This window comes from Mya arenaria, chromosome 5, assembly GCF_026914265.1.
Source record: "Mya arenaria isolate MELC-2E11 chromosome 5, ASM2691426v1".
Classification (NCBI taxonomy): domain Eukaryota; kingdom Metazoa; phylum Mollusca; class Bivalvia; order Myida; family Myidae; genus Mya; species Mya arenaria.
The window spans coordinates 26,467,003-26,487,846 of NC_069126.1; the positions used below are offsets into that span (position 1 = coordinate 26,467,003).

General features: G+C 36.5%; 1 protein-coding gene across 7 annotated transcripts in view; it reads right to left on the minus strand.

Annotated features, from left to right (window-relative positions):
- The window catches only part of LOC128234614 (histone-lysine N-methyltransferase 2D-like), a 258,013-nt gene that overhangs the window by 83,819 nt on the left and 153,350 nt on the right, over positions 1 to 20,844 (minus strand). For 6 of the 7 annotated variants that reach the window (XM_052948961.1, XM_052948963.1, XM_052948960.1 and 3 more), the window contains exons 40-46: positions 8,416 to 8,570; positions 7,795 to 7,950; positions 5,760 to 6,110; positions 5,481 to 5,568; positions 4,971 to 5,279; positions 4,394 to 4,489; positions 1,637 to 1,794 (exon numbers count right to left, since the gene is read on the minus strand). In XM_052948961.1, the coding sequence (XP_052804921.1) occupies positions 1,637 to 1,794; positions 4,394 to 4,489; positions 4,971 to 5,279; positions 5,481 to 5,568; positions 5,760 to 6,110; positions 7,795 to 7,950; positions 8,416 to 8,570 (1,313 nt within the window). The remainder of the gene's footprint in view (positions 1 to 1,636; positions 1,795 to 4,393; positions 4,490 to 4,970; positions 5,280 to 5,480; positions 5,569 to 5,759; positions 6,111 to 7,794; positions 7,951 to 8,415; positions 8,571 to 20,844) is intronic. The other variant, XM_052948962.1, reaches the window with a different exon arrangement.

The window sequence follows — 20,844 nt, forward strand, 5'->3', positions numbered from 1 at the left end:
TCGTTATATTTTATAACCGTACTGTATCTTTAATTTAAAGATGAATAAAAATAGTAAGATCTAGCTGCTCCATGGGTAGACGAACCGAATACGAGTTTTTTATTATGACTTAAGATTCGAAATATTGATTTTTTTTACCTGATTTAGCTTCTTTTTTGTAATTTATATTAGTAGGACACATCTAACCAAGAAGATCTAAACCTGTTATAATGGGGAATTACAAATTTTATTTAAATAAGAGGCTTAAAATCAAGGTTTAGGCTGATGTAACTGAATACTGTTTGTAACATTGCGACGGGTAAAAATTTGGTGCGACAGGTAAAACTTTCAGTGTTTACCTGTCGCAATGTCATGTAAAGAATTTTTTTTTCGCATTGTCTGAGTTTTAGGGCCATGGGTGCAAGCAGTGTCAAGTTATCACACAGACAAGCATTTTGCATTCAAGGTCACTGTGACCTTAACCCTATGACCCCTTAAATTAAAAGGGGTCATCTACAGGTTAGGCCAAACCCCCTAGTTATGATGAATCATCATAGGTCTAGGCTTTGTTGAGATATCACTGGGAGAAGCTTTGTTACCTTTTTAGTGTTAAAGGTCAATATGACCTTGACCTTTGACCCGATGAAACCCAACATCAACAGGGGTCATCTACTGATCAGGCCCTACCTTCCTGTCAAGTTTGATGACCATAGGTCCAGGAATTGTCAAGTTTGCCTTCAAGGTCAGTGACATTGACCTTTGACCTGATGACCCCAAAATCAATAGGGGTCATCTACTGGTCAGACCCAACCTACAAGTCAAGTTTTAGGGCCATGGGTGCAGGAATTGTTGAGTTATCACTCAGACAATCTTTTATCATTCAATGTCAATGTAACCTTGACCTTTGGCCCGATCCCCTAAAATCAATAGGGGTCATCTACTTGTCAGGCCGAACCTCCAAGTCAAGTTTGAGGGTCATGGGTAAAGGCATTTTCGAGTTATGATTCGGACAACTTTTTATCATTCAAGGTCAATGTGACCTTGACCTTTGGCCCGATGAACCCCAAAACCAAAAGGGGTCATTTACTGGTCAGGCAAAGCTTCAATGTCAAGTTTGATGACCATAGGTCTATCCATTGTTGATTAATCACTCGGACAAGCTTTTAAATCCTTTTACCATTTAAAGTCACTGTGACCTTGACCTTTGACCCGATGACACCTAAAATAAATAGGGGTCATCTACTGGTCATGCCCTATCTTCAGGTCAACTTTGGTGACCATCCTTCAAGGAATTGTCAAGTTATCACTCGGACAAGCTTTGGTCTACCGACGGACAGACGGGCGGATGAACGGACGGACCGACCGACATGTGCAAAGCAATATACTCCTCTTCTTCAAAATGGGCATAATCATTCTTACATTTAACCAGTGCTTGATAAATGATGAAGATTAAATCTTCATTATTTTTTACACCTGGCCGTGAAAACTGTCAGTCAAACGGACAGACCCAAACACAAATTTAGTTGGACTGAGTCAAAATTTACCAGTCAGGACCGTCGAACCGACGGTTTTCACGATATCTGAAAGTTGGAACAAAAGATAGCTTGAATGGCTTTTAAAAAGAACAGTAATTCCTGATGTTACAAATGCCACATACTTCAGTTGCAGGGGTTGAGGTAGAGGGTGTGGTGGTGGCCCGCTGCATGTTGGCAGTGTTGTTAAGGATCTCCATAATACGCCGCTCAGTCTCATCCTGGGGCTTGAACTGCATAGGTGGGGGTTTTCCCTGGGGAGGCTGGCCAGACAGAGGTGCACCTAAAACACCAGCATACCTGACAAATACTGACCTATGTTGTCCCCCAATATTGTCATCCCCATCATAGAAATAGCATAAATGTTACTTTTTGAATCCCAGTTTGAGTGAAATTATAGTCCTTATCTTGTTAAAGTATTAGGAAATGATACAACATCAATAACTACAGATTGAACAGAAAAGAAAATCAAATATCTTCATTTATTGAACATAAAATGATTTGTTCATAAAAGCAGCATCTGCAATGTAAAAAACAACAACACAACTTTAAAAGTTCATTCCAAATATGTGATGACTGTTGAGATCACAACTATTATAGCATACGTGGTGCTTCCAACACTATATACAGTGCTTGAAAAGCAAAATGCAAGAAGCTTGATAGACATTGCTTCCTTTACACCAGAATTTGGGTTATTACAGTTTATAATGGTACTTAGATGACAACATAATTATGTTAGAGTTAACTATTACACAAGATCCTCTTGTTAAGTTATAATTGTTTAAACTATATATCATAATGTTCAGACAAATAAACTGAATTTCACTGCAATAGATCACAGAATATTGCAAAACCAAAATTTTAACATAAAATGTGGGGATGTAAATGTCAGACACAAAGCATGCAAAAAATATATCTAAAACATAGGTATTTCTGAAACAGAAAAGATGCTGATTTCTAAAAAGGGCAAAACTTGGTTCCATTGCTAAAGGGACACAACTCCTGTGCTATATATGAAAATATGAGAATTTTCGTTCATGTCAATTTATCTTTCTGTGGGAAAGCAATCAATGTGTGAGGCTCTCTGACCAAATATAAAGGCTGGATTGTTAAGTATGTTCTAGAAAGATACTTTTCAATGGCGTAAACAGCATGGGGTAATGAAATATACTAAATACTGATATTTGAATTTGCATAACCCATCACTCAAGTAGAAATGATCACTTGGAAGACCCATTGTAGACACTGCAATCTTACTATAAGAATTAGAGCTATCACTGAAGGTGATTAATACCCCGAAACGCCGCCTCTCATTATGATTTATCATTGTATGAAGTTTTATGAAATTCTAGTAGTTTTCAAGTTACTGTGTGGACAAAAGTTTGACAAAAAAAACAACACAGAAAAAGACAATAACTCTGTAATTTGCTAAAATAGTGTAATTATTCCTGTACACTAAACTCCTTCTCATTGTGCTGTACCATTGTATAAAGTTTTATTACATTCCATCTAATAGTTTTCAAGTTATGCTCCGGAAAAGAAATAAGTAACAAAGGGCAATAACTCTGTAATTGGCTGAAAAAAGAATTGCAGTTCCTGTACACTGCACTTCCTCTCATTATGATCTATCACTGTATGAAGTTTTATCAAATTCCATCCAATAGTTTTCAAGTTATGCTCCTGACAAATAAAGGTAACAAAGGGCAGTAACTCTGTGATAAGCTAATATAGAATTGCAGTTCCTGTACACTGCACTTCCTCTAATTATGATCTATCACTGTATGAAGTTTTATTAAATTCCATCTAATAGTTTTCAAGTTATGCTCCGGACAAGAAAAAGTAACAAAGGGCAGTAACTCTGTGATTAGCTGATATAGAATTGCAATTCCTGAACACTGCACTCCCTCCCATTATGATCTATCACTGTATGAAGTTTTATTAAATTCCATCTAATAATTTTCAAGTTATGCTTCGGACAAGAAAAAAGTTACAAAGGGCAGTAACTCTGTAATAAGCTGTAATAGAGTTATGGTTCTTGTGCACTGCACCTCCTCTCATTGTGCTTTACCATTGTATTAAGTTTTAATAAATTCCATCAAGTAGTTTGCAAGTTAATGTCTGGAAAAAAAAATGACAGCAAAAAAATAAAATAAAGGACAATAACTCAGTAATAAGCTAAAGTAGAGTTATGGTTCTTGAACACTGCACTTCCTCTCATTGTGCTTTACCATTGTATGAAGTTCCAATCAATTCCATCCAGTACTTTTTAAGTTATACTCCGGACAAAAAAAGTAACAAAGGGCAATACCTCAGTAATAGGCAAGAATAGAGTTATGGTTATTGTACACTGCACTTCCTCTCATTATGCTCTACCATTGTATGAAGTTTAATCCAATTCCATCCAGCAGTTTTTAAGTTATGCTCAGGACAAGGTAAATTGCAACGGACCGACCGACAAACCGACAGACCGACCGACCACAGGGCGACTCCAATAATAATTACCCCCTTCAAACTTCTTTTGTTGGGGGTATAATAATCGTAATTCGCCAATTATGATATAATTTAAATCAATCACCCATTATAATCAATAATTGGAGAAACGTCAACTTCAGAGATAATGGCTTAATAGTTAAAAAAATGTATGAAGTAGACGGAACAGTCACTTGAGCGTTTCACACTCAGCTGAGCTAAAGTAAAATTACTTTTTCAACTGATTTAGAAATTTCTTTCATCTATCGTAAAATACCATCTGAAATTGATGCGTGTAATTTTAACACAGCTCTTATGTTTTACATTGACTTTCCAGCAAGTATAGGTCAGAGATTGTCGTCAGTAAAAGCTTACTACAACATCTAGAGCACAATGACAAATATATAAATTACTATCAGCAGGTTTTTTCTTTTTCTTCCTTTTCTTCCCTTTTTCTTTTGGCTCAGTGTTAGTCACTGCATCCACAGATGGGGGAGGGGCGTTTATTTCTGGAACAGCCACCATAGCCAATCACATTCAAGCAACCTAGTAAAAGCCTCACCAACACACACTCAGTGTTACATAATCACGAACAATTGTTTTGAGACTTTCAATGTGATTTTCTTTACTTTAAAATCAGGCACATTATCAATTCGATTTCAGGGAGATTTTTTTCAACAAACATGTAAACGAATATTCTTCAAAAATGTATAACATGTAAATAAAACCCATTAGAGGTATAATCAGTTAGAAGGTAGCAGGCAGAAATATGCATAATGTTATTAGATGCAACGGGGTTGTGGGATTGTCATTTTGAATGTGAAATCTAAAAAATCTTACATTTCTATGCTATGAAGACATTCATGTACTTCCATCTCAAATGCATTGTCTAGCTGCATTGTTCATAAATAAAATCATACATTGAAGAACAAGTCTTAGTTATTAACTACAACACACTGATTGAAATGAAAGTGATAACTGTTGTCGTACCTGTGCCTAATGGCTGGCTGGAGGTGGGCGTAGTAGGGAAAGCCCCAGGTTGTCTGTGTTGCTCTTGCCCAGGGGCTGCTGGCAAGCGGGGCCCAATCTGTTCCATTGGGAACCGTGAACCCTGAACCCAGGCCCCCTGGGCCCCCTCCACAGGTGGCCCTGGGAACCTGAGTACCCTGGGGAGTTGCGCATGGCCCGACACCATGACAGACTGAGGTGGTTGAGGCTCTCTTGGGCCCGGATATCGAGGGTGTTCACTGAAACCTTGCACTCCCCCAGATCCTACTGGGCCCTCCACTCCTCCACATTCTGAACATAAAACAATACAAAGACCATCTCTCAGTGTTCCAGCAATAATGCCACATTTAAATAATAGTACTTGAATGTCTTTCCTTAAACATCTTGAGAAAAAATTAAGATGAACTTGTTCTGCTAATAATTTACTATATTTGTTATAAATTGTTGAACATTTTATAGCCATCTCTAAATATGTAACACCCACAAGCATACCTGGCTTATCAGTAATTTTGGCTTGATTTTCTCTTATCTTTTCGATCTGCTCTTGCTGCTGGTAGTTGTCACTGAACGGGTTATTGTCCTGGGTAAACCATGTAAGATTTGAAGGGAAAAGTAGTAAGAAATATGAGTTAAGAACTATTAACAACAATGACATATCTTTTGTGCAAAACTTATGCATTATATTAATGAATGAATTGCTTGATAAATATATTACATATAAAGAATGCATTGGAGGAAGAACAAGGGTTCCATATGCTGTCCCCTACTTACTCCTATGGCCATTCTTGGTTGCGACTGGGCTCCCTGCGTGGCCCCGGGAGCCATCATTGGGGGTCTTGGCATTCTCTGGCCTTGAGGCATGCCTGGGGCCATCTGTCTGAGTCTCTGTTGCATGTACATGTCATACTCCTGCCTCATGCTTGGGGTGAGGCGGGCTGAGCCCTGGGCCCCGAGCATGCGAGGCAGTGGGGGCTGCATGCCCGGCATGGAGTTAGGCGGCATCCCATGGGGCATTCCAGGTCCCATCACGTGGGGCATCCCAGGCCCTGTCCCATGTGGCATCCCAGGTCCTGTCCCTGGGGAAGGTTGGCCATGCTGCGCCATTTGCTGGCTAAGCCGCTCCTGGAACAGTAACATATTACACTTTTTATCTTTGCTCTGTATAAGCTCTTTAACAAATACATAGATAAATATTGACAATAACTGTAACGAGAGCTTCCATAAGGCGGGGTGCTCGACTATGCTGCTTTGTCTTAGAAGTGAAAACAATGATGTAATATGTGCCAGTCAAAAGCAATAAAAAATTATAATTAAAAAGTCAACAAGAACATCGATGTGACAAAACCAGGTTTTTAAATGATTGGCAAAAGAGATTCATTTTCAACTGCTTTCTTCTATTTTTTGTAACAGAGACCTTGATCCTTGGGGCCACACAATCCCATGGGAGTCCTCCATAAACTCTTCCTACATATAAAGTTTGGTCACAGTATGTCAACCATAATTAAAGTTAGTACCAACCTGTATTCTATTTTTAGTAACAGTGACCTTGACCTAAGGGGGTCAATGAAAGGTCTCCATAAACTTGTCCTATATACCAAGTTTGGTCACTCTATGTCAACCATTACACAAGTTGTTCAGTACTAAACATTTTGTCATTTTTAGCAACAGTGACCTTGACCATAAGTCTTTGGGCCCAAAACATAATCTCATGAAAAAGTCTTTGGAAAAATCTTCATATATATACTAAGTTTGGCCGCAATATGTCAACCCTTTATCAATTAATTCAATACTAACCATTTTTTTTATAAATAGTTGCTTTGACCTTGACCTTGATCATAGGGACCTCAAACACAATCAGAAGAAAAGTCTCCATAAAATCTTCCTATATACCAAGCCTGGTCACTATATGTCAAACCTAGCTATTATTGGAGACACATGGTGACTTTGATGCTGCTCTGCAACCAGCCTGCCCACAAAATGAGGCACGTCATTATAATAAATAGTTCTCCCTTTGTAAAAATCTGGTTAAGTAAGTAAATAAATGAAAAAAAAAGTCAATCAAGGGCCATAATTTGTATAAAGGATAATATGGCGTTATGTAACCTTGTTGTAAGATGGTCGTCAATAATTCTGCGAAGAATTAAGTCGATTGAATGAAGGGTATAGAAGGTTTTTTTTATTAAATCCCAACTTACCCTAAAACTTGAACCTGCCCTAAAACTTAAATCTTAGTTCCTTAGTTAATCAGGGGCCATAACTTGTATTAAGGATAATATGAAGTTATGTAACCTCATTGTGTGATGGTCCTGAACAACTGTGTGAAGTATTAAGCCAATTGAATGAAGGATAAAGATATTATTAATAAATATCCCAACCTGCCCTAAAACTTTAACCTAAGTTCCAAAGTTAATCAGGGGCAATAATTTGTATTAAGGACAATATGGAATTATCTTACCTCATTAAGTGATTTTCCTGAACAACTGTGTGAAGTATTAAGTGAATTGAATGAAGGGTATTGTAGTTATAAGTGAAAATCCCAACTTGCCCTAAATTTTTAACCAGACACCTACGCTGGGGCGAGTAGTAAAGCCCTCCTTATTCTTCTAATAGTCGAGCCCTTAACAACAATTAAGTATTAGTAGCCTGACTTGATGAACATGGACATATGAATAAGATGATTCTGGGGATAATGGTCAGAATGAAGTCAGGGTGTACATGTGGAAAAAGCCTGTAAGTAGGCAAATGTTTTATAGGGTACAGGGCACAAGAATAAGTAAAGAAGACAAAGGTTGGAGGGCGTGTATACCTGTTGTTTCCCGCGGTAGTCCTGTATGGCTAGTTGGTGTTTGGTTCTCTGTTTCTTCATGGCGTCTAACTCCTTGTTGAGCATGCTCACTTCCTGGTTGGCCCGCTCCAGCTCCATCACATCCTGGGCAGGCATCTCCTGACCATTCTTCTTTGCCTAAGCACATAGTCCTTAACTGATTATGTTCTACTTACATGTTTATTAATCAACACATCATCAACTACTTACAGGTTAATTAATCAACTCATCATTTACTACATATAAGTCTATTACTATTTATCAACATTTTCATCTACTTCTTACTAATGTATTAACTAACTCATCATTTACTTCTTCTTAATTCATTAATCAACTCATCATCAACTATTTACAAGTATACTTATCATCAACTACGTTTATTAACCAACTCTCACTTACACATTTACTGATCAACACATCATCTACTACTTACAAGCCTATTTATTACCTCGCAATAATTTGTATCATTCAGAATTAAAAACTATCCACAAATAAAATAAAATTAAACAATTCCAATATTTAGGAAAATATTTTTCCTCTTACTTTTTTGAGGCAGCTCTGAGTGAAAGTTTCCAGTTACCCTGTTAAGTTGTGCAAGATTACCTGTCTATTCCTGGCATTAATGGCCTTCTTTGTACGTTTTTGCTTCTGTATTTGTTGCTCCAGGAACTTGACCCTCATGTCGAGGTACTCCCTCTGCTTCGTAAGCCAGTTCTCGTATACAAAATGCTGCTTGTCCATGTCTGGGGTGCCATCAACTAAAACAATACCAGCTTCTCAAATACCAAGTGGGAACCGCAAAGTTTGTTCCATGCAAACATTAAGTGAGAAAAATGTTTCAGCGCAAACAAAATGCCGGATTTGTAAGAAAAAAATACAGATTCTTTTGTATGGCAAGTGGACTTTCTCTTTAAATTCTGAAAAATGTGTGTGCTAAGTATGTGGCGAAAAACATAATCTTCAATCTTAGTTTCGTATCAAAACTGCAAAGATGACAAAGTTATTGAACAGACTGTGATCTTATCAAATCATTTGTACCTCATTTGTTAATATTGGCATTCAAACCTTACCAACAGGTCTTGTAGATATGTGTCACAGAATGTACCTGTTAAAGTTAAGTTAATAAATGCTTTCTTGGTTCAAAATATCCCCAGAGTTACAGATTAGCTGCGTATTCACATAAATATGCAATTAAAATCATAGAAAACCCAATTGTTTTAAATATGGATGTGTAACAAAAGGCATAAGAAAAGGCAGAATACGCAATTAATTTAAAAAGGAGGGGTAATGAATTAAAAATGAAAATTGGGAACTCATTTTTGTCTAAATTGCCAAAGTTCATTCGATTTATTTAATTCAGTCAAAAATATATATTGGTTTCCTAATTGCCTGATCATTTTTCGGAAGCAAGTCTGAAATCTTCGAAGACTGCAGGGTTTGCCTAAAGAAGTTTTCCTTTGATAAACAAGTAAATAAGACTATATAGGATTATACAGGGATGCAGGTGGAAACTCACATGTTATTTGCAACTTTTCCTGTGAAGATGTCAACAAGGACAAGAGCTGTCACAGTATGTGACATTGACCTATGAACAAGGTCAGTACATGAAAAGTTGATCTTGCCTTTACGTGTCAAATACATATGGCAAGTTATTTTAAATTGCCTCTGAACATAAAAAAATACCACCCATACTTGACAACCTACACTGTTATGTCCTTATATTCAGCATTCCATTGTGAATAAACACTAAGAGTATCTTTCACCTTAGAGGTAGGGACATGGGTCTTGCATGCAACACATCGTCTTGGTATGTCAAACACATGTGGCATGTTATTTTAAAATCTGCCCATACCAGAGAAAGTTACAGCATGGACACGACAAACTATATTCTGTGTCCTTATATGCAGCATTCCATTGTAAATAAACACTAAGTGTGACCTTGAACTTAGAGGTAGGGACATGGGTCTTGCAAACGACACGTCGTCTTGGTATGTGGAACACATGTGGCAAGTCATTTTAAAATCTGCCCATACAAGAATAATTTACAGCACAGACACAACAACCTATACTCTATGTCCTTATATATGCAGCATTCCATTGTGAATAAACACCTAAGTGTGACCTTAACCTTAGAGGTAGGGACATGGGTCTTGCACACGACACGTCATCTTGGTATGTGGAACACATGTGGCAAGTTATTTTAAAATCTGTCCATACAAGGGAAAGTTACAGCCACGACATCACAACCTATACTCTATGTCTTTATATGCAGCACTCAATTGTGAATAAACACCTAAGTGTGACCTTGACCTTAAAGGTAGGGACACAGATCTTGCACGCGACACGTCATCTTGGTATGTGGATCACATGTTGCAAGTTATTTTAAAATCTGTCCATACAAGGGAAAGTTACAGCCCGGACACGCCAACCTATACTCTATGTCCTTATATGCAGCACTCCATTGTGAATAAACACCTTAGTGTGACCTTGACCTTAGAGGTAGGGACACAGCTCTTGCACGCGACACATCGTCTTGGTATGTGGAACAAATGTGGCAAGTTATTTTAAAATCTGTCCATAGAAGGGAAAGTTACAGCCCTGACATGACAACCTATACTCTATGTCCTTATATGCAGCACTCCATTGTGAATAGCCACCTAAATGTGACCTTGACCTTAGAGGTAGGGACACCGGTCTTACACGCGACACGTCGTCTTGGTATGTGGAACACATGTGGCAAGTTATTATAAAATCTGTCCATACAAGGGAAAGTTACAGCCCGGACACACCAACCTATACTCTATGTCCTTATATGCAGCACTCCATTGTGAATAAACACCTAAGTGTGACCTTGACCTTAGAGATAGGGATACAGCTCTTGCACGCGACACATCATCTTGGTATGTGGAACACAGGTGGCAAGTTATTTTAAAATCTGTCCATACAAGGGAAAGTTACAGCCCGGACACGATATCCTATACTCTATGTCCTTATATGCAGCACTCCATTGTGAATAGCACTAAGTGTGACCTTAACCTTAGAGGTAGGGACACGGGTCTTGCACGCGACACGTTGTCTTGGTATGTGGAACACATGTGGCAAGTTATTTTAAAATCTGTCCATACAAGGGAAAGTTACAGCCCGGACACAAGTTATCGGACACACAGATGGACGGACGGACGGTGCAATTTTAATATGCCCACCTTTGGGGGCATAAAAGAGGTCGAAAAAAAATAAATACTACCAACCCAGTCAAACTTGCTAACATCTTATCTAAACCCAACATCATCATCGGAAATAGTTTGTGAAATATCAGAAACAATAATAAAGGATTCTGTGCTCTCATGGGATGCTAAAGGAATTGCAGGGTCAATAATCAACCAGCTTCTTAGCGATATTGACTCATGGCAAGTTGAAAGCCAAAACACATATGGGTATGTTTACTATGTAAATACAAGCAAATAATATTCCAAACAGTTGATTTCTTTACAAATAATTTAAATGATTATGCTATCATTTGGAATCGTAATGAACAAAGTTATGACATTTTCTGATCTTTAAGCTGCACTAGCACAGATTAAGAGTTTTGACAAAAAATAAATTTTTGGAATGAACATATTTTCGTGCTAACTTCAGGAAACTATTGGAATTTGACTCTTTGTATATATATTTTATCACAAATATATAGGAGTAATATGTTGTTAAAAGATGGGGAATGACAGCCCTGTATGTTCATGATATTTGTTGACTTACAAAATAAAGTTTTTTTAATTTTTATCCATAGGTGAAGAACTTGCTAAGGAAACCCTGGCAGATTGGCAGTCTAAGAACTTACCCCTGGCTAGATATCAGCACAGTGTATATGTGCATGACAATGAAATGTGCAACATGTTTGAAGCTGAAAAAGCTGAAATTGACTAGTGTTTGGACTGAAGAAGGAACTACTAATATACAAATATACAAATAAAGTAGGGATGGCAACGAGTAGTAAAATTAATACTCGAGTACTCGGACGATCGTTCGATCGAGTACTCGGGTACTCGATTACTCGGTCAAATTGAATATGTGTTCGCGAGGACAAGATTGTGTACCGATACATGTATCGTAAATGGCGTATATTGTGCGTTGGTCGTATTATTGGTCATTTTCACCTTTAAAGTAAACTACATTACGTATTTTAACAAAACAAATGATATAAAAAGAAAACAAATGTTGTTTCAGGCTTTTAATTTGTTTTATTCGTTTCATTTTATACAAGTATGCACTGCAGAAATGAACAACAATCAGAATTTCAATGAACAAAAATTAATAGCATACATAAAAAAGTGAACGAAATTCAATACGAAGTTCAGTTTTTTGGTTGTTTACTCTACAAATTTTTTTTTTTAAATGACAGTTTTTCCTACTGTGTAATTGTTGTTTACCTCATAAATATTCATAATTCTTGATTCAAAATATCAACCAATCATATGATAATCATTGCAAAAATAATTAAAATACGCCTATTAAGAAATCAACTCTCGCAACGGTCGATACAACACAAGGCAACACTCTCGCGCAACATAGTGCCAACGAGAGTGACTCAGTACAAGCTATCATAGCTTTCTTCACAATCGTTGTAAAACATATAATGTTTAAACTAATTGGTATACCATAGCATTGTGTAGGTGAAAGTACCGCTATCAAAACTTCGCTAATTGACATTAGTGCTAATTTGAAATAGTGGTCCTTTGTTGACAGTTTGCAACTATCACAACAACTGTCAACTAATTGATTGATGTCAATTGTATACAAAGCGGGGATTAGAGGGACCGTAAATTGTCCTTTTGGCAACTAACCAGATCTGATATTTTGTCTGTAAATCGTGTATTTGGTGATTTTTATAGATTTTTTAAAAAAAATCCGAGTACTTGAGTAGTGATTTGGTACTCGAGTACTCGGACGTTCGATCGAGTACTCGAGTAATCGGGTACTCGTTGCCATCCCTAAAATAAAGTAGTCTTAAAAGGCATAATGACAGTGAAGAGCACAGACGAGCAGTTGAAGAACTTAAACAAGAGGCACATCAGTGCCTGTGCTCCACTGGCCAAAAGGTTCAAGCAAAGACCACCTAACGAACATTTTCGTCAAGTTTCATAGAAATACAATCATCAATTTTTGAGGAGAAGTTATTTATTTATTTTTTTACTTTAATAGCTCTGGCTGCCATGTTGTGCAGTGGACCGAAATGATTTGGGCAATTTGAGTAAAGGAGCACCAAACAAACATTTCTGTCAAGTTTTATCGAAAAAAGGTCATCGGTTTCGACGACAAGTCGTATAAAGTTTTTTTTATTTTTTAGCTCTGGCAGCCATGGTGTGCAGTGGACTGGAACCATTTAACAAATTTTGGTTAATGACCACCCAAGGAACATTTCTGTCAAGTTTCATCAAAATCTGATCATCGGTTTCTGAGGAGAAGTGGTGTAAAGGTTTTTCCTATTTTTAGCTCTGGCTGCCATGTTGTGCAGCGGACCGGAACCATTTGGGCAATTTTGGTTAAAGGGCATCCCGATGAACATTTATGTAAAGTTTCATCAAAATCTGATAATCGGTTTCTGAGAAGATGTAGTTTAATGTTTTTTTCTATTCTTAGCTCTGGTGCCCATGTTGTGCAGCAGACCAGAACTGTTTGGGCTATTTTGGTTAAGGACTACCCAAGTAACATTTCTGTCAAGTTTCATTGCAATACGATCATCGGTTTCTGAGGAGAAGTCGTTTAAAGGTTTTTCTATTTTTACCTCTGGGGGCCATCTTGTGCAGTGGACTGAAACCATTGAAGCAAATTTGATAAAGGACCATCCAAGGAACATTTCTGTTAAGTTTCATCAAAATCTGATCATCGGTTTCTGAGAAGATGTTCTTTAAAGGTTTTTCTATTTTTTTGCCCTGGCAGCCATGTTGTGCAGCGGACCGGAACCATTTGAGCAATTTTGGTTAAGGACCACCCAAGGAACAATTCTGTCAAGTTTCATCAAAATCTGCCAATCCGTTTCAGAGGAGATGTCGTTTAAAGATTTTGCTATTTTTAGCTGTGGCGGCCATATTGTGCAATGGACCAGAACCATTTGAGCAATTTTAATAAAGGACCACCCAAGGAACATTACTGTCAAGTTTCATCAAAATCTGCCGAACCGTTTCAGAGGAGATGTCGTTTAAAGATTTTGCTATTTTTAGCTCTGGCGGCCATATTGCGCAATGGACCGGAACCATTTTAGCAATTTTGGTAAAGGACCACCAAAGGAACATTCCTGTGAAGTTTTGTCAAAATCCGCTTATCAGTTTCAGAGGAGATGTCGTTTAAAGTAAAAGTTTACGCACGCACGCACGCACGCACGCACTCACGACGGACAATCTGTGACGACATAAGCTCCATGGCCTTCGGCCAGTGGAGCTAAAAATGTACACTTGAGAAAACAAGAGGGTCCTGAAGGCCCTGTATCGCTCACCTGATCCAACTCAAGTGCGAAATAAGTGTTTTCTGGGCGAGGGCAATTGTGACAGGGGGCTAGATCCTTCCTAGTGACCAAGTTTTTTTTTAATATCACGGATGATTTTTTTAATATCATGGATGACCCAGTTGCAAACCTTACCATGCCAGGTTTCATATAGATAAAGTAGAAAATATGGCCTCAACAGTGTTTTAACAATGTTTTCTATGATTTGACTTTGTGACCTAGTTTTTGAACTCAGGTTACCCAGTTTCAAACTTGACATAGACTTCATAAACACAAACATTCTGACATAGTTTCATGGTGATCAAAGATAGAATGTAACCTCCACAGTGTTTACAAAGTTTTTCTATGATTTGACCTAGTGGCCTGGTTTTTGACCTCTGATTACCCAGTTTCAAACTCTACCTAAAAAATAACATTCTAATCAAGTTCCATGAACATATGGTCATAAATGTGGCCTCTAGAGTGTTAACATGCTTTTCCTATTATTTGACCTGGTGACCTAGTTTTTGACCGCACATGAACCAGATTCGAACATGGCCTAGAGCTAATCAATATAAACATTCTGACTAAGTTTCATGAACATACAGTCATAAATGTGACTCTAGAGTGCTAACAAGCTTTTCCTATGATTTGACCTTATGACTTGATTTTTGACCACACATGACCCAGATTCAAAATTGAGTTAGAGATTATTAATATAAACATTCTGACCAACTTTCATAAAGATACAGTTATAAATGTGACCTCTACATTGTTAACAAGCTTTTCCTTAAATTTGACCTGGTGACCTAGTTTTTGACTGCAGGTGACCCACATTCGAACTTGGTTTACAGCTAATCAATATAAATATTCTGACTAAGTTGTCCTCTAGGTTGTTAACAAGCTTTTCCTTAAATTTTACCTGATGACCTAGTTTTTGACCGCACATGACCAAGATTCAAACTTGGCCTAGAGCTAAGCAACAAATGCATTCTGACTAAGTTTCAAGAACATACAGTCATAAATGTGACCTCTAGAGTGCTAACAAGCTTTTCCTATGATTTGACCTGGTGACCTAGTTTTTGACCGCACATGACCCAGATTCAAACTTGACCTTAAATTATTAATATTAACATTCTCACCAAGTTTACTGAAGATACAGTCATAAATGTGACCTCTATAGTGTTAACAAGCTTTTCCTTTAATATGACCTGGTGACCTAGTCTTTAACCCCAGATGACGCAATATCGAACTTTTCCAAGATTTTATTGAGGGTAACATTCTGGCCATGTTTCATTAAGATTGTGCCAAAATTGTGACATCCAGAGTGTTAACAGTCAAATTGTTGATGATGGACGACTGACACAGACGACGGACACAGGGTGATCACAATAGCTCACACTGAGCACTTCGCGCTCAGGTGAGCTAAAAATACAAGGAGAAGAAGCAAGTTCTAAAGATGAATGTGAAATTGAAATGAAAGTAGCCAAAGAAGATGAAATACTGTTAAACACAGTATACTTTGCAGCTAAGTCTGAAATCCCATCTTCCAATAACAACGGGCTTCTTGAGCTTCAATCTGCAAATGGCATTTCTACTTTGTACAAAATCTTGAGCTATGATACTGTTACAGATGTGCAAAAATCAATCAGCAAGACATTGAAAGACAATGCTGTTGGTGAAATAAAAGATTCAGAGTTCTTTGGAATAATGTAAGATGAATCTACAGATGTAGGCAATGAAAAGAGATGGAGTATATGTGTGAGATATGTGAAAGAAGGAAATCCTGTCACAAAGTTTCTGTGCAATACTGACATTGATGATGGCTGTGTTCATACTCTTGTCAACTGTGTAATGACTAACTTGACAAATCTGGACTTAAACATGTTAAAATGTACATCATTAGCCACTGAAAGACAGGAGCAGGAAAACAGATACAATCTAAATATTCCCCCTTCTGTGCACAAACTCGCTGTGTGGCGCATAGACTTAACCTTGCATGCAGTGATACCATCAAGAAAAAATTACCTGGGACAAATTCAGCTCATTATACTTTTTCATAAGTGCTAGCAGCACCTGTGCCCTTACACTAAAGAAAATATAGTCTGTTCTTGAAGAGCCTGACCTCACTATAAAGGAACCACACTCAATCAGGTGGCTAGGACTTAAGAAAGCAGTGGAGGCTGTTTATGAAAGCTTTGCTTCAGTAGTTGCCACTTTGTCAAAGTTTGCAGCAGACAAGAATGATGTGGCAAAAGGTCTTCTGAAGTATTTTAACAACTACAAGGCTGCTCTTGTAACTGCTTTCATGTTTGATGTACACTCTGAAATTGCCTCCCTGAGTTGTACATTTCAAAAGGAGAACCTGCTATTCAGTGACGTATCACCTGCCCTAGAAGCAACCTTATGGGCCCTTGAAAACTTCAAAAGACATGATGGAAAAGCCATGAAGAAAATGAAAGCAGACATTATCATTGAAGACAATTACGCGAGATGCAATGGTGCGAAAATGTCTTTTAGTTCCACCATGGATTTAGAATTTCAAGCTCTCCAAACAAGTTACTTAAAGAAAATGCAGAAAAACATGAAAGAGTGATTTACAGGCACAGGCGCTGAACTCTTGACTGTTTGAAGCACAGATTGTGAACGAGAGCTCAAGTGAGACATGCAGAGAGGCATTGCCTCATTTAGGAACTTTCTACAATTATTAACTTTCTACAATTATTAAAAGACTGTGAAAACAGTTCAAAGGGATCTTGTAGCTGGAACTGTTAAGGAAAAAAGAGAAGTTGCACCGTTATTGGACCCTGCAGAGCTTGGGCAAGAATGGCCCAAGCTAGAGGAAATGATAAGAGGTTCATATAAGGGTCTTAACACCAAGATTCTTTGCAGACGCATCATACTGCTTCATAACAAAACCTTACTGAACTTCCATCTTAGCCCGGATTGCTCTGTGCGTGCAATTAACTAGTGTTGACTGTGAACGCAGCTTCAGCACTCAAAATAGATTGAAGAACAAGTTCAGGGCTGTCTTCGGAACTGAGAAATTAGATGTGCTTCTGACCATTAGCTAGGGCCAGATTTTGGGTCATACAACCTAAACCAAGCCATCCGACATTGGCACAGGAAGATGAGAAGGAAGTCTAGGCACCTCACAAAATACATGCAGAGTGCAAAGAAACTAAAGATTAATTGATTCCCAAAATTTACAGATCAAACAAAAGATTACATTTTACATTTTTGTTATGAACTTTTACATTTTTCTGATATTTGCATAAGTATGTATCATCAGATTTGTTATAAGTGAAAAATCAAAGTTACCTGTTTTACTAAATTTGCTATAAAGCCTTCTTTAAATGTTTCATACAATAGCCACTAAATACCATGCATGTTATTTCCTATTTGTGATTTTTTCATTTGAGAAAAAAAAAAATCAAATTAAATTTGGTTATTCATAAAAAACATTGTTTTTCGACATTTCTTCATTCTTTTTGGTATATTCAAACAATTGCTTTTATTGTGGTAAGTCTTGTTTTGGAGTAAGAGCACATCTTTAAAAATACACAGTGTTCTGACTATTATTGCCTTAATGCCATAGCTACTTTAGTCAATGTGTGTTGTGGGTTATAGTCATAATGATATACTTTGTATATGTCATATGAGTGTGTGGAGTCCGAAGGACTCCACGCGTACTTTGAACAGCCCAATTGCGTTCATATCCCCGATTATGACATCAACTCCGCAATTCATTCCTTATATTTACAACAATGGTTCATTATTTTATTCAAGAAACGTTAAAAAATACTTCATTTCATTTCGGATCACCTTTCAGTAATCATTTTTCACCCATTCTGTAAATAGGACGACCGGACTGTTACCGGAAACATTTGTTTTCAAATGACGTCACAATAACACGGGAAAAGATCAACCACTTGAAATCACTTATAAACGTAAAATTGAAACACTTTTGGCAACAAAACGTTTAAAATATAATAACTAAGCACTTTTTAAAATGTTGATTTATATTTTAAGTGACCTGCTGACACAATACAAACAATAACAAGATCAATAGTTTTCATGTATATTTTGTTATGCGATGAATTGCAATCCGAACATTTCCGAAGATGTTGCGTTCACCGATTGATGAACGCAGTTGCCGAAAAGCAGGTCATTTCAGGAATGGAAGTTGAGGTGTAAATATTCATTGTTGTTACTCAATTAATTAAAATCAAAATGATTGGGTAATAAAAACTGGAAATACTCGGTTAAAAAGTGAGAGACCCAATTCTTTTCAAAACTATGGAGCAATACTCAATCGCATTGGAAAACTTATCTGTAACTTTGATCCCTTTTTCTTACTTATATTTGATAAGAACAATCAAAAAGTCAATAGTCGACCAATAACATTAAAACAGTTTCCACACCGAAAAAATAATAATCATATTATACTTAGTTGTGGAAAAACCCAATAATCATTATTGTAGGTCTATATCGTTTCAGTAAGTAATGAGGGTTTTGGTCCATATTTTATCTTCTACAACTATTTTTAACAGCTGATTAGTCTTTAAAGTGACACTCTTATTCAAAATCAATATATACACATGTAAAACAAACATAATTTAGAGTGATAAACCTTTAAATGGCTATTAAATAATACATTTATGGAAAATATTAATTACTGATAACAATATTGTACCCTTGCAGAAATTATTTCAATGTATTTTCAGATCCTAACAATTCCTAAGATTTCTTAGCAATTACCAATGTTTTCTCATTTGCAAAACATTGGAATTCTTTGGAATAGACAATCCTAACAAATCCAAAGAATTCTTTAGACTTCTTTAGATATTTAAATTGGCAAAGAAAGAAAAGATAGGAATAATAATCCAAACATATCCTATCTTTTCTGAATTGGAAAAAGTTATCTTTACTTAGAAATGAAATCATTTTTTTGTAAAATGAAAATCCAAACATTTGGATTAGTAGGAATCTAGTATCATGACATTGAGCTATGTGCTCAACTTACTCTATAAGTTATGAATTCAACAGTTTCCTTTTTCAGATTTTTTTCAGTATAATGTCCAATGTTTACCAATGGTATTGATTAATATTTGGGAGGATTATTTTGTTATCACCTGTTGCACAGAATTCATCAAAACATCAGTCCATGAGGTATTTTCATGAACATAACTTCTTGAACTTGAATCATCGAAGTTTAATGACGACCAGCAGAATATAATAAGATGCATCAACAATAGGCAGGTAGTTGAGGTAGCTGTGGTTACAACTGACTGGTGCATTTAGAGTTAAGATTATAAATTAAAAAAATAACATGCTTAAAGAAAATTCCATATCAAAATAACATGAACATTAAAATTAAATCTATTTGAATTAAAGCACCACATATATCATATGTATCATGCAAGGTGCCATGGATTGTTCCACTCACAGGTGCTCGTCACATTGCCTGGTTACAGTAATATATTTTTTATATATTTTTTTTTTAATATTTACTTTAAAATTATTACTAACTTTTTTTGTGAAAATTTGTGGAATATTTTTTAAAATGACATATTCACTATCTTGACCAAAAAAATAAAATAAAAAAAATATATAAAAAAATATTTTACTGTATCAAGGCAATGTGATGAGCACCTGTGGTCAACACTGGTTAGTTAGGTGTCAAACAGGTTTAATGTACCTTCTTTCTAGGTTCACTAAACTAAAAACAACCCTACAATCATTGACAATGACACAAGGCGATGTCCAGAGTATTTCTTCCAACTTCCAGTATTGCTTACATCTTCATTAATTAGAAATAAAATAAGATGGATCATGATCTCTGAGAATGGGGGAAAATGCAATTGATTTGCTTGTAATCTATTGTCTCTCAAATATTTACAAAATAGCCATATTCTAACTTAACTATATTCTAACAGTTACGCATTTAAGACGAAATGCTCTTGACACTGGCGGAGATAATTTCGAAGTCCCGCCATGTTTGTCGAAATGATGCGCCAAATAAACTGAAGATTTGTTTCATTTATTTAAGGTAAGTTCAAGCCAAGTACTAAGGAGTATAATTCAATAACTTTTATAACAATCTTTTACACTAACATTATTGTATAAAATAACATACTAGCAACATTTTGAAGTAATGAGCAAATATGTTTTGTTGTAATACATTTTCGCAACAAACGTAAGAAAAACATTTGTGTAGAATCACATTTTAATGATTGTTTTAGACTAGCATACAGCTCATACTTCATTGTTATATATTTTAACAGCTATTATATTTGTTTCTTAATCCATGTAAGCTATTTTTGTCTAGAAAAAGGATCAATTGTTATAATAAAGGACCAGCAGCGATGCAAAAGTGGATGGGGAAGGTCAAAAACTAAAACGTTTAAAAAAGTCAATGTTTTATATAGTTTTGAGGAACGATCTTTTTGGGGAGTGAAACATATATTATTGGGGACATGTTTTGGGGTAGTAAGGAGTTAACAAATTTTACAATAGAGGATTAATATTTTGGATAAAAAAACCTTTCACATTTA